The sequence below is a fragment of the Polypterus senegalus genome, chromosome 13 (genome assembly GCF_016835505.1).
Source record: "Polypterus senegalus isolate Bchr_013 chromosome 13, ASM1683550v1, whole genome shotgun sequence".
In the NCBI taxonomy this organism is placed as follows: Eukaryota; Metazoa; Chordata; class Cladistia; order Polypteriformes; family Polypteridae; genus Polypterus; species Polypterus senegalus.
The window spans coordinates 127,562,991-127,577,810 of record NC_053166.1 but is presented as its reverse complement, the minus strand read 5'-3'; the positions used below and the strand labels follow the sequence as shown (position 1 = coordinate 127,577,810).

At 37.1% G+C, this 14,820-nt stretch overlaps 1 protein-coding gene across 3 annotated transcripts in view; it reads left to right on the top strand.

Annotated features, from left to right (window-relative positions):
- The window catches only part of galr2b (galanin receptor 2b), a 120,007-nt gene extending 105,570 nt beyond the window's left edge, over positions 1-14,437 (top strand). For all 3 annotated transcript variants that reach the window (XM_039775749.1, XM_039775747.1, XM_039775748.1), the window contains exon 3: positions 13,115-14,437. In XM_039775749.1, the coding sequence (XP_039631683.1) occupies positions 13,115-13,877 (763 nt within the window). In that variant the 3' untranslated portion in view covers positions 13,878-14,437. The remainder of the gene's footprint in view (positions 1-13,114) is intronic.
- Positions 14,438-14,820: the final 383 nt, after the last annotated feature.

Below are 14,820 nucleotides of genomic sequence, written 5' to 3'. Positions count from 1 at the left end.
AACCTATTATACTCCTTAAATCATCTTTTTGTTTTTTGTGATTGTTGTTTTTCATCTGCCTTGCTGGAGAGCTTTTGAATTAAGCTGCCATTTAGTGTTTGACTCACAAAAGAGAGTTCATTAGAATGAGTGTAAGTGTCCAACAGGATACATACCATCATGCAATTCAGAGCAAATCCTCTATGTCCTTCGCTTATTGACCTAAAAAAGATGGCCAGCTTTATATAGTAGCATTCATAAATAGTGGTCACAAAAAGTACTATAAAAGCACTATATTACAAAACAATTAACTTAGCTTATCTTCAGATAATAAACATTATGAAAAAAATAACATCAAACAAACCTTTAGCAAAGCCCACATATTTCATATTAAGCTGTGTATTGCATGTACTGCACATTAATAAATACATTTTAGCATAATGACAAAAACAGCTTGATGACACACTGAATTACAATAAATGACATAAATCAACTTTTTTCATATATACAGTACCCTCCCTAATATTTTGGATGAAGACACATTTTTCCTTAACTTCCCCCTCTGTTCCACAGTTTAAAATTACAAACCAGACAATTCAGATGTGATTAAAGTGCATGTTGCAGACTTTACTTTTAGGGTATTTGCATACATTTCGATCACACCATGTAGAAATGACAACACTTTTTCTACATGGGCTCCCAAATTTCACGGCACCATAACATTTGGAACATAGCAATGGCAGGTCTATTAAAGCAGTTGTAAAATTAATTGACCTTGACACCAAAAACAAGTTTGGGGCACCCACCCATATACTTGAATAAGGCTGCAATAATGGGGATTTGGCAAAACATAAGTGTACAGGTTGACTCCAATAACAGAGCTGAATACAAGTGGAGGATGTCTGGCTTTTAAAGCAGGTCGACAGACGTGACATCATCAGGGGGGCGGAACCAGAAGTGGCATTCTTGGGGCCGGTACAGAGTGTCGAAAGAAAATATGCAGCTGGAGAGCAACTTGTCTGCCAAGCAATTTGGAAGTCCTGCTAAAATCCACTGACCTTAGCGTGCGGACCCTGGTCATCCTTCATAACAATCCTGGCTTGGCTTAATTAACTGAGTTCGGGAAAGTAAAATGTCTTCATCTCTAATCTCAAATGAATTCTGTGAGGAGGAACTGCTGCATGAATGCGAAGGCCGGCAGTGCACAAAGCAAATTGAGAGTGTGTGGCATTGCATGGAAGGAGCCATGCAAGATCAGGGCAGCCAAGGAAGGAGACAGCAGATTCAGCCACAAAATGACTCTTAGTTACCAATATTGTACCTTTGCTTTACTGAGTTTTCCAGTTGAAAAAATACATGCAAAATTTGTTTTAGGAACAATTTTGCAAACCTCTGCTTTTTTGTTATCTTTATTTGTTACCTTAAAGAGCTTTGATGCAATAAGAAAGTTTTTGGGAACAGTAAGGATGAGAATGGTTGACATTCTGTGGGTACATGCAGTTTCCAGTATGGCAAGGTTTGGGTAAGGGATAGGAATCAGATTCATTTTTCACACCTGTTTAAAACTCTGTTGTAAGTTAATGTGGCTAACAATGGGCTGATGTCCCATCCTGGGGTGGTCCCGGCCTTTTAGTCAAAGCTGCCAAGATAGGCCACCACACCTTGACACGCTGTACAGGCATAAGTGAATTTGGAGAGTTTATAGATGGATGCAATAAATAGAAGTGAACGTCTAAATTCTCACAGTTTTATTTATTATTTTTGCCAGCCTACTCTTTTCTTTTATTGGAAAAGTATACATTCGGTAAGGAGAAGAATGAAAATGTCCAATACCTGCTCCCTTGTATGATCTCACAAAATGGCCAGATATACAGATGCATGCGAAAATTCCCCTTTGAATTCACTTTCCAATATTCTTCAGAATGAAGATGAGCCTGGCTTTTTACCTGGTAAGGAAATGCGCACATGGTCTGTGCATGCAGGGTAGCACTTACCATAAGTGAAAATTACTATTGAGGGTCTGTAGTCTACAAAACTTGTACAAAATAGAAGGCACTTGTTTAATGGAAAGGGAACATGGTGAGCCACCCACCAGCTGGAAAACAAATTGTTGCCACTAATTTCCTTCTTACAGATCTGTTCTCTTTCTTTGCGAGGCTGAACTGGCACCATACCATTTCTCTCTTGCACTTTCTCCCCTCAGTGGTCCATTCCCACCTCCACTACACCCCCTTTTTTCTCTGGGAGAATATACGGAAGCCTTTAAAATCCTTAGCAAGACAAATTATAAATTCTCACCTTTCATTTTGAAATAGCTATTCAAGCACTTACAGCTCTGTGTGCCATTTTTCTCAGAATATTATACTTTTGGGAGATTTTTTTAATCCCTGCTCTTTGAAATTTACATCAACAGAAGAATGTTACCATCTAATGCTGGACTCACCTAGGGGACATATTCAAGTGACCCACAGCTTGGAGACCCCAGTTTAACTGAATTCACTTCAAGTTGTCTCTTTGTGGCATGTGAAGGAGTTCTCATTGTCACCTTAAATTTCCAAAGGCATACAGCAAATAGGGTACCTCTTAGTGGTTTAGATAGGGATTGTAAAAAGGGTATTTCCAGCTCAGTCCCTGTGAGTAATTTAACCTTCTTGGACAGCAATTATAAAAATACCAGTAACGGAGCACTGCACTTGACTTATAGTTTTCATACTCTTTCTCTGTATGTTTAGCATTCATTTGCTCAGAGGTTGATTCGCTTGCTGCTTCCTGAGCAGCTCTTCTTTTCTCCACCCTAGCGGCCTGCTTCTTCTCTTCTTTCATCAGCATCTTTTCATGTTAAAACTGATTAAGTCAGTGTTTGTGTTTCAATTGCTTAGTACGTTTTCCTTAATTTTTCACTTAAGCTCACACTTAAGTCTACAATCTGCCTCGAGAATGATTTAAGATATGAAGAAGGGGTGCCACACGGCCACCCTGCAGGCCGCTGCCGAGAGTTGATTTTACAATAAAATAAAATAATAAAATGAGGAATAACCTTGGATGTCAATCATCACCCTGAAAAGCGGATAGTAGATGTCACGCAGTATATGTGTACCAAATTTCAGGTCAAACGGTTTGAAAGCTACAGGTAATTTAAAATCATGGACAGACAAACGAACAGACATGGTAGTGAACTGAACAGTGTCATCTCCAGACAGAGAAGTAGCTTCAGTGACAGACTTTTGTCACTGTCCTGCTCCACTGACAGACTGAGGAGATCGTTCCTCCCCCACACTATGTGACTCTTCAATTCCACCCGGGGGAGTAAATGCGAACATTAATTTTATTTTAATTCTTTTCATTTTTATTATTATTTAATTTAATATTGTTTCTTTGTATCAGTATACTGCTGCTGGATTATGTGAATTTCCCCTTGGGATTAATAAAGTATCTATCTATCTATCTATCTATCTAGTGTATTATATATAAAAATAATAATACACTATATATAAAAATGGTTGCAACACTAAGAACAAAAATGTCAAGTTAAATACATAAATATTCATATAAGTTTCTTATCCAGTGCAAGTTTGCAGATGGCCGATGCCTATCTCAGCATCATAAAGCACAAGGTAGGAACCAACCCTGGACAGACAGCATTAGGTTAGCCTTACACACACCTACATTGGTTAGTTTAGAGTCACCATTTAATCTAACAAACGACATTAGAATATCAGAGGAAATCCGGAGTGTTCTGTGAAATACCCAGGCCAACGTTGAAAGAACAGACTCCACAAAGATTTTGAATTCTGAAGTTATGAAGGACCAATGTTAATAAATGGCATTCAGGATGTAAATGTAAAGCCAGACAATAAATTTGACATTTACTGTTTAGATATCACTGAACTTAATGACAGTAAGGTTATTCTTTTTTTTTTGTTCTTTATTTCGCCTTATACAATTTCTCATATTAGGAATTTGTCAGTTTTTGCATACCCCTTGGGGCCAGAGTGTAGGGTCAGCCATTGTACAGCCCCCCTGGAGCAATTGAAGGTTACGGGCCTTGCTCAAGGGCCCAGCCGAGTAGGATCTCTTTTGGCAGTGACAGGGACTCGAACCAGCAACCTTTGGGATACCAGCGCAGATCCTTCGCCTCAGAGCCACCACTCTGCCCCTGTCCAGGCAGTGTGACCTAGTGGTGGACTATAATGCCGGGCAATGCATGAAATAAGAGTATTCACGTAAAAAACTCTGTGTGCATGTCCCTCCATAGGTGACCAATCGGGCTAAAAAACAGTATATAAGAGCCATGAGTGTTCTGTTCTGCAGTTTTCTTTTATCCTCATTTATTCTGTAATAGATGTGGATGACTCTGCTCACATTATTGGCATGTATTCCCCAATGAATACAGCCTGGTTGTTAATTCTGGAATATTCGTGGCATCATCTTGGCCAACTTCACAAATTTAGACAAATGTGCCTAGTCACATTCCTGCTGATTTGCAACACCTGCTGCTACAAAAAGTATTAATTAGTAAAAAAAACCTTCAGGAAATCATCCAGTCTTGAATACCTTGGCTGCCAGGAAAGAAAAGTTATTTCTCTTTGGTTGTTATGAGACCACTATCCATGTGCAGTCTTCTTTTATCAACCCATGAAGACTTAAATCCATCCACTTTTCTCAGTCTGCTTTTCCCATCAGTATTATTAGTACTATTACAAGGCATATTATACTCACATGCACCAGCTCAGAGTAGAACAACCTCTAATTACTGGCTATGGTACCCCATAACTCCCAAGGAAAATGTGTAGACCACATAATAGATTAAAAAAAAATATTACACTCTTTGCTAAACAATTATGATTTACGGAGAGCCCTACTTTCTTATTTTTATCCACTTTCAATTTAATGATCTTTTGATGATGAAGATTGAGAATGGAAATTTGTTTAACAGAGTGTGCAGGCATCTTGGTATTTAATGCGCACATAATGAATGGCACTCAATCTGCAGTTATCAACTGGGAGTCACAAGCGCTACAGAGTTCCAAAACACTTCCAATAATGTCCACAAGTGGGGGATATCACCTGGCTAGCAATGGATTAGATAGATAGATAGATAGATAGATAGATAGATAGATAGATAGATAGATAGATAGATAGATAGATAGATAGATAGATAGATAGATAGATACTTTATTAATCCAAAGGGGAAATTCACATAATCCAGCAGCAGTATACTGATACAAAAAACAATATTCCAGGGAGCAATTCCACATAAAAGAAAGTGGTAGAAGTAGATAGATAGATAGATAGATAGATAGATAGATAGATAGATAGATAGATAGATAGATAGATAGATAGATAGATAGATAGATAGATAGATAGATAGATAGATAGACTTTATTTGCCCCTAGGGGAAATTTGGCTTTATATAGAAACTCTATGAATACATAAATGGGTAGATAAGTAAATATATAAAAACACTTTGATGTGATCACACACTGGGACTAATAAGAGCAAGCACCAAATGTTTATAAAATTAAAAGGTTTATTTCACCAAAAGCTCTGTACATACATGAAGATCCTATGAGCACACTAGGCAAATAAAAGCGTTGCCAACAAGGGCAATGCCAGGCGAACAATTAATTCCTAAAACAGAAATCCAAGGCATTGTCAAAAAATGGACAGTACAGAAAAGGAGCTAGAACTCACCACCCCAGGGCATATTCACAATAAACTCCCAAGAACTGTGAAAGACCCTCTATGTTTATAGTGCAGAGGGCAGTTTGTGGTGGTAATTGGCAAGTGGCATTGCCTCTTACAGGACACCCACAGTTGCAAAGGCAAATTGATAATCATGGACAAAACCAGAAATAAAGAATGATTTAAGTAATCAACAAATAAAAGAATCAAACATGAACAGGTTGAGATATGACAACAGTATATTGTCATTATGTTATCAGAAAAGGCTACAAGTATAGCATTAAAGAAATGCTGGGAAAATGGAACAGATGTTGTAGCATATTTGTTGCCAGTTCCAAGTAAGGCACATCTCACCGTGCTTTTATCTTATTTTTATACTTTCCTGAGGAGGTAACATTTGCATATCCGCCTTAGTTTTGATCTATTTTTACCCACAGTCTAAAGAAAAAAAAAGAAAATTTGCAAAAAAAAATGTTTGGTCAATCTAATTACATGTAACTCATGACCAATTTGACTGCAACCATTAACCATTTTAAAAAAGCTACTCATGACATTTATATGATACACTGGTTTGAACTAGGTTCCTTTGACTCTTGGCTACAAAATGTGCTTTCTGGTTTATGCTTTAAATGAATATATGTGGTAAAATATGAGCATATGCCTGCATCAATAAGCTTGTAAACAGCACTAAAAACAGACTTACACAATAGAGAAAAAATTAATTACAATAAAAAAAGAAAAAAATGTACAAAACTGCAATGAGAATAATAACAAACTGGCAATAAATAAATGTTTAATCTCCTCGGAAATGGTCAATATACTACAACCACAGAAAACAAATACTATAAATAACTGAAAAAAAAACCTAAAAATATACTCAGATGTCTATTAAAGATAACAGTGATGATGGCTGGTGAACAGATTGAATGTGAATCATAACATAATAAACAGGCAAGAATATAGTCAAAAAAGATAAAACACAAGACTTATAAAGTACGAAAATGAGGCAAAGAAATGGTAGAGAATAGGGATGAGGACATAAAGTGAGGAAAAGAGTGACTACTTCTAACACAAAGTTCTTTTTAACGCACATTACAAATAAAAAATATTCCAAAGATTTTCCAAAGTCCAACTATACCAACTAAAACCACTGAGTTCCTAACTAATAACAAGACAGAAAATGTACACGTAGTATTTGTAACGTTCAGGTATGTTCAGGGATTTGGCTAACTAATTCAAAAGTTAGAGCATGTTATATTCTTTTAGTTACTTAATCAAAAAATCAGCTATCACGTTTTTGTTTTTAAAAAAAAATTGCAACAATAGGTAATTTTCAAAAATAATCATGACCACGGAATGCAATTGCATTTATTACTAGACTATTTAAATTGCTGTTGTTTGTTCTTTATAATATCATGTAGCTGAAAATGGTGTTGATCTTTAAGTTCATACACAGCAGATTCCAGTTCAAGTGATGTAAAAATGGCCTTGATTGATGTGCTGTTATAAGTTGTTGGATGTGTGGGATCTGTGGCTAATTGGATTTCAAACTTCATAAATGTAGCATTTTTGAAAGAAGTATCCAATGGGGACTTAAAATCTCTATTAAAGATTCAAGTTAAAATTGTTGCCTGCTTTAGACTGTGGTGAATCTTTACTGATAAATGACAGTGTCAGATAAATATTGAATCATTATAATTTGCAGATAATGCAGCCATGTGGTTGTTTTAGTGCAATGTACTGTAATTACTGAGCATGTATTAGTTCACTGTATGCTTACAGAGCGACTCTTACACAAATCCTTTCTCCTTACATTTATATTCTTATGCTTCACTAACTTCAAGTAAGAGGAGAAGTTAGTGGATGTAGCAGAGGTGCAGCTTGTGGAGACAGTGTGGCGTAGTGGTTAAGACTTTGTACTTCAAACCGATGTTGTGTAATGAAACTGACACTGTATGACCATGAGCAAGTCACTTCGTCTGCCTGTGCTTCAATTGCAAAAACACAACAACGTAAACTAGCGTATCTTAGGTGTTATAAATTGTCTTGTGCAAAGCCACCAACCAAATTAAGAAAAGATAAAGATAAGGTGCTTCTCCTGGCGTTTGGCTAACTTGGAGTGGGAATTCATTCCTGCCATCAGGAGCAGCTGTTGGATGACTAAAAGAGGAAAATATACAAATTATACAAGTTGAAGTGACCTCTCATTTGGTAAATTTGAACCAGTTAGCTAATTTGTAATAGAAATCACATAGACTTTTTCTCTGTTGTAGGACTGATGAGTTCACAAATTCACCAATGCTTTTCAGATTTTATAAATTCAAAACTGTGTTCAGCATGCTGCATATAAGATATCTCATACAAAACTCAACTTTCTTGGTAAACTACCTTGTCGAATTTTGTGTTCAGTACCAGCAAAACTGGTCTATTGGATGCCAAGCCTTCTCATGCACATGAACAGACAAACATGGCAACCATAGTTGGTGCTTCTCACTTTAAGTGCAACCACACCTAAAAAAGACAGGCCAAATTTTGAATCATACAGTGTTAGTTTAAAGTTTAATCACATTACACTAAAGTTGATTATACTGTAACAAACACTGTTTTTTAGAATGCTTGATTCCAAATTGATTACTGCCCTCAACTAGAGAAAAAGGACATTTAATGTTGATCCCACCGGCAAGCACTTGAATATCTAAAACAAATCAACTCCAGCAGACTCAGGCAGTATGAGCAATTGCTTTTACCTAGCCGCTTTAAGCAAGATGTAGACAACAAAGCATGACTTTGGATTAAAATTCAATAATGTCCTTGAACATGCAATTTGCTGTTTGGAAGAAATAATTCATTCAGTTTTAATACTTTCTTTAGATGTCTTTTAGAATTTGATGACCCAGCTTTAGTCCTCATTTCCTCACTTTTTCTGTTCAGTGGTTAAGAAGGCAATTGTTTTATCCTATCAGTGTAGGACATACTATACTGTTCAATGTAGAGTACTCCAGAGTACATAATAATAATAATAATAATAATACATTTTATTTATATACCACCTTTCCCATGCTCATAGTCCTTCAATGAGATAAGATACCCTGCAAAACATTGTAAAAATCAGAGGAACATCAGCTGTCACATAAAGCTTCAAAAATGATAAAGGATGGTTTTTGTACTGTTCTTGCTTAAGTAAGTCAATACTGTCAGAACATAAAATAACTTTTTAAAGATGTATCAGTTGTCTCCACCAACATTTCTTAACCATGGGCCCATAAAATGACACATACCTTAAACTAAACTAAAATCCAGTTTCCACTAAATTCAGCTTTGTACTTTGAATTGCTGTACACAGCCCTCTTTACTCCCTTTCTCTCACCAAGGTCTACAACTATTAGGATCCAGATGCTCTTGCTACTTGTGGGCTGGAGTCACATTTATAACTTCCTAGTCACTAGATGTTTCTCTTTTATGAAGTAATTTCATAATTAACTCTACAAGTAATAGCTTTTTCAGTTGTTTTCAACTGGAGTTCCATCCAGGGATGCCTCTTGCATGCTTTCTGGATAACCTCTCACTCTCTGCAACCAGATTTTAAAAACATTATTTAAGAGAAATGATGGATGAACTGATGGATGGATATTTTGTGTTTTCTTTACTAAATCCCTGGAAGCTCAGCAGTCTTGTTTTTGCATTAAAGCACTTATTGTCTAAAGTGTATCTGTAGCTTTGATTATGACATTTTTAAACACTAAGCTTATGTTTTATTTCAATTTAGATATTCAATTTATTTCCACAAAGACATGCATTCAGGTCATTTGTTGACTTGGCACCGACTCAATGTACTGTCACTATTGACAAAATGCAGGGAAAAAAATTTTAAAAACCGAACAGGTCATGAGAGAAGAAAACGCAGTCTAAAACATGCTAATGTCAAAAATCCAGAAGCACAAAATACACTAATATACCAAACCCAATGCATAAATCATAAAATGAGTGTCAAAAAATCTGCAAGTTCCTAAATCCTACAATGATTTGTAACTTATCTGAAAATTTCAACGCTTGCAATACCATGCCACCATCATAAATATTGGTGATATGAAGATATCACACATCACATAATTCCCTGATAGGAGCCAAACATCATTGTTCAAACAACATGGCTTTGATAAAGTTAAAACTCCAAAAAACAGCGGCCACGATAATCCAAATCAAACCATAGAAATCATGAAATAAACAATGAAAAATATCAATAATAGTAGGATCGATGCCAATTCACAAAACAGTAGTGGAAATGGAATAAAAGAGGTAAAAAACTGAGACTGATAACATACAATGTGAGTGAACAAATGAGAGCATGAGTGTGAGAGTTAGTAACTCAATTAGTCAAACAGTCAATAGATGAGTCATTTAATCAAAGGAGCAAATGAATGAGTATAACCCATAATGTTGTTATGATGCTTGCTCCACAAAAGAGCTAACGGGTGAAGTTTCTAAAGATCTCACTAAACTTATCTCATCCAAGTCTACCCTAACCAGGAAATTTGGGAGGCTTAAGGCCCAATTGACCCCAAATTGGATGCAAGCATTAAAGTTAACTTCCTTAGTGTTACATTTTTTCTCAAAAAGCATTGAAAAATTATCTTTAAATTAAATCTCATCTTGCTACTATTGTATTAAATGTGTGAAACTCTAAAAGTACAAATTCAGAAATGTAAAAGTATAATAATGATTCAAATAATAATAATAATATGAATGAATAATATCAATAATGATGATGACGCCAATACTGTATATACTATCAAAATACGTCTTTGGTGTGGTATACAAGTGTCTTTGAACAGGAAAACTGCTTAGGTGTGCGGTCATTTACCCAACACTGTTCAGCATAATGGTTCATCTCAACAATTCTTTCGATCACGTCATCAAGTAAGTGAATCTTGGCTGTCAACATTCACTTTTATTCCTGGGTGTCCCACAAAATCAAAATAAGGTGATGCAGGTTTATTTGAAGCAGGGTCAACAGAAACTCAAATGTGAGCGTCATTTTCGGGTTCATCACAATCATTTTCAGTTTCACTGTCTGTATCAATTTTGCTGCCTGAACACAGATTCACCTCATCATCACTGCTGATGAGAAGCTCCTCAACATCACTGCTCGTATCACTGTCAAGAAGGCGCAACACCTTGCCTGCTGAAAAACATTTCTTATGAGACGCCATTATGAGGCTAGGAGAACACACATCGTCACCGTTGCTTGGGTAATGCTCGGGCCTGACGCTTATGTAAGACACATCTATACTGTTGCCTGAGTAATGCTTGGGACTAACGCAGTTAACACTTTTACAGGACGAGTAATTTTTAGGTCTAATGGTTACACGAGACGCGTCTATACAGTTGCCCGAGTGATACTCAGGACTAACGCTTTTAACACCATTTTCACAGCCTGATTGACACTCGGGTGTAATGCTAAGGAGGTTAAAGAAAAGAAATAGAAGCAAATATCTGGAAAATGTCTCACTAGGGAGAAACTGTGCAAGTCCAGCTGAAGCAGTGATAACTTGTACAAGGAATCTTTATAAAATGAATATTTATAAACAAAAACTTAAAAAAAGAATAGAAAAATGCCCAAAAGAGTAACAAAAAAGAGTTGCCTAAAAAAAGGCACTCCACAGTAAATCACAAGTCAAAATCCTTAAACAGAGCAAAAACAAAGAAGAGCAGTAGTAAAAGAGTGAGAAACTCACCCACACATGCACAATGTACCACATAGGGATGACAAAATCAATTAGCCTTTATAGGGCCAAGAGGAGGTCCCTCAATTGTAATTGACAGGTGACCCCACCTCTTGGGGAACTACCCACAAAATACATGAAACATAAAGCATTTAAAGAAATGGTATATAAATATTTTAAACATAGCAAAAACAATAATGCATTAAACATCTTGACCAAATGACAAATGAACATAACAATTTTACCCTGGCCAAAACATAACAAGTGTGTGCAGCTAAGCTGAGTGAAAGAGCTGCTGAATGGGAAAGCCATGTCACAAGCTAAGCAACCAAACCTACCACTGGTTGATGGAGATCTTCTGTAGCTCAGCAGAACTGGTGGTTCTGATTATAGTGGCCCATATTTGCATCCCACCTCTGCCCTCTCAGGGAAGACAACAAAAAAAGAGAGAAAGAGGTAGGGAGGGAGCATCACCCTAGCTGGTGAGAAATCATGAGTCACCAAGTCAGTTAGTAATTGGAATAAATGTATGAACTGAGAGAGTGACTGCATGAGATAGGTGAGCGAGTGAGTCAGTCCATCAGCCAGCTTAGTGAATGGCTCCTTTGAGTCGTTGAATGTGCCAGTGAATGTTGAAGTTTGTGAGAAAGGCTCTCATTCAAGTGTATCCGTGATTTGGCTGAATCAGTTGAGTGGGAGAATAAGTTAGTAAATTAGAAAGTAATTGAGGTAATCAGTCAGTTGAATGGGTGAATGAACAACTGAATGTGTGAGTGAGTTACTTGAGTGGATGTACAATCCGTGTGGACTGTGTGAGCCCATTGAGCCATTGATGTGGGTGGGTGAATTACTGAGTGAGTGAATTTTTGCTACACTAGTGCTGATTTCAGGTTTAATGCCTGTTATATACCTGGGACTCCTACAACTAAGTCAAGAAAATAAACTGCAGTTTCACCTGTTTGCATGATGGCCGGCCTCTTAGCTCTTGCCCTTTTTTTGTTTATCTGGAACCTCCTTTCTAATTTACATATAGTAGATGTAAGTTGATTGACAGTGCTATCAGACCCAATAAAAACAGTTTTCTCTCACCAGAAGCCCAGATACGAGTGGCCCATATTGGAAAAGCAGCTGCTATGAAAACAGAAATGAAAAGCAGCAATGACAGCATCAGCAACTGAGCTTAGTCCTTCTAATGTCCCTGAAGGAGCTACATGCCTTGCATGAAAATGTGCTATAGAAATAAATGTTGTTGTTGTTGTAAATATGGTATTAAATTACAAAGCCCTTAGTAAACAGTTATGAAGTTTGTCTGTTAGATAAAATGCCACTAATATGTAATGCAGGCATTCACATCCCATCTGTCCTTGTTACCCAAGAGTTGCCTTGAACAACTTAAATCCCAAAAACAGCCTAATGGCATACCCATGAGCATCTTGTTTGGGCTATATTAATCAAAGATGAAGAAAGATGGTAGCTTGTATCAGTTTCACTTAATCTCTCACATCTTATAGCATAAACACCACAAGTCACTCACAAAATTAATCTTGGAAGATCAAATAGGTCCAGGCACAGAATATACTATAAAATAAAAACCCATGAGAGTGAATGAAGCAATACACAAATAAGAAGCAGTAGTAGAGTCTGTTCAGGGACTCATAGACTTTGATTTTTCTTAAACATTAAATTGTTCTCTCTCTCTCTTTCTCTTTTTCTCTCTTGTCTTTTAGGTACCTGGCCATACGGTATCCACTGAGATCTCGAGAGTTGAGGACGCCATGCAATGCAGTGGCAACCATGGCTGTTATTTGGGGGATGTCACTGGTGTTTGCTGGGCCCTACCTAAGCTATTACGACTTGATAGATTTTACCACTGGGAATGTTTGTGTGCCTGGATGGGAAGAATGGAAACGGAAAGTCTTGGACACTTGTACTTTTGTGTTCGGCTATGTCATTCCTGTCTTGATAGTGAGCCTGTCTTATACCAGAACTATCAAGTACCTTTGGACAGCTGTGGACCCATTAGATGGCATGTCAGAATCCAAGAAGGCAAAGAGGAAAGTCACCAAGATGATCATAATAGTAACAGTGCTTTTCTGCATCTGCTGGCTACCATATCATGTGGTGATCCTTTGCTATCTTTACGGGGACTTCCCTTTCAACCAGACAACCTATGCTTTCCGGCTGCTGTCCCACTGCATGGCATATGCCAACTCTTGCCTAAACCCAATTGTTTACGCCTTGGTGTCCAAACATTTTCGCAAAGGGTTCAAAAAGGTATTCAGCTGTATCCTCAGCAAAAAGGCACGAAATAAAGTTCATGTTGTGCACGTGGCTAATACGGTCCCTGGCTTTGAAGTCGGTTCAACTGAGGTTTCACACATGAATGATGACAACGTAAGACAAAACGACTGTGAAATGGCATGTGGACCTGCCACTGCTCCTCTAAACACAACAATGACAATCACCATGCCTTACCAGCAGCAGTCTTGACCAAAAATCTGAATTTAAAAAAGTAAAATGTTACTGCAGTATTGGACCTGAGTGGTACTGCTGTGCCAAATGAGAAAGAGAGACAATTTAGGAATGATTTCTTAACAAATGAACATGCCCTCCAAAAAGAAAATGTCAAAAAACTGTTAAGAAAATCAGCCTTAAATCTTCAATTTGATGCAGGTGATGGAACAGCAGAGATGAGAAACAAATTTGTTGGGTTCCATCTATCCATATCTTGGATCCATTATTTGCTGGTTCAGGGTGACAGAAGACAAAGGCCACCTCAGCAGTATCAGGAATGAGTCGGGAGCTTTCTCTGCGCTGATGGGGAACCTACTCACAATTGTGCATTGTTATCTTTTGTACTGTTAGTGAATGGTTAACAGAATCCATGTATTGCACTTTGTAATTATGGAATAGACCTGCTTCTGTAATCACACTCGCATTAGGGACGTGTAGCTGTAAATAAGAATCATCCACACAACACTTTTGGAAGAACGCTGATCATTTGTTCCTGAGAGTACTTTGATGTTCATAATTACATAGTGTGGCAAATAAAGGCAAATATTTATTGAAAAATTGCTGTCCAAGTCCATCTTTCTGTAGTGCACATTTCTCATATGAAGAAAAGGCCATTTTGTATTCATGTTTCAACTGTTCATATCAATTTATTGGAAGATATGGTGTTGAAAATGGGCTAACATTTTTTTGATTTTAAGAATAAAATACACCAATGCAATGATTGCTGATACACTCACTGAGAAAATTATTAGGAATGCCTGTAAACTTGCTTATCCATGCAATTAGCAAATTATGTGGCACTAGCAAAATGCATAAAACTGTGTAGATACAGGCCAGAATCTTCAGCTAATGCCCACATCAAACAAACAGAATGGGGAAAAAATGTGACCTTAGTGATTTTGACAGTGACAAGCTCTGT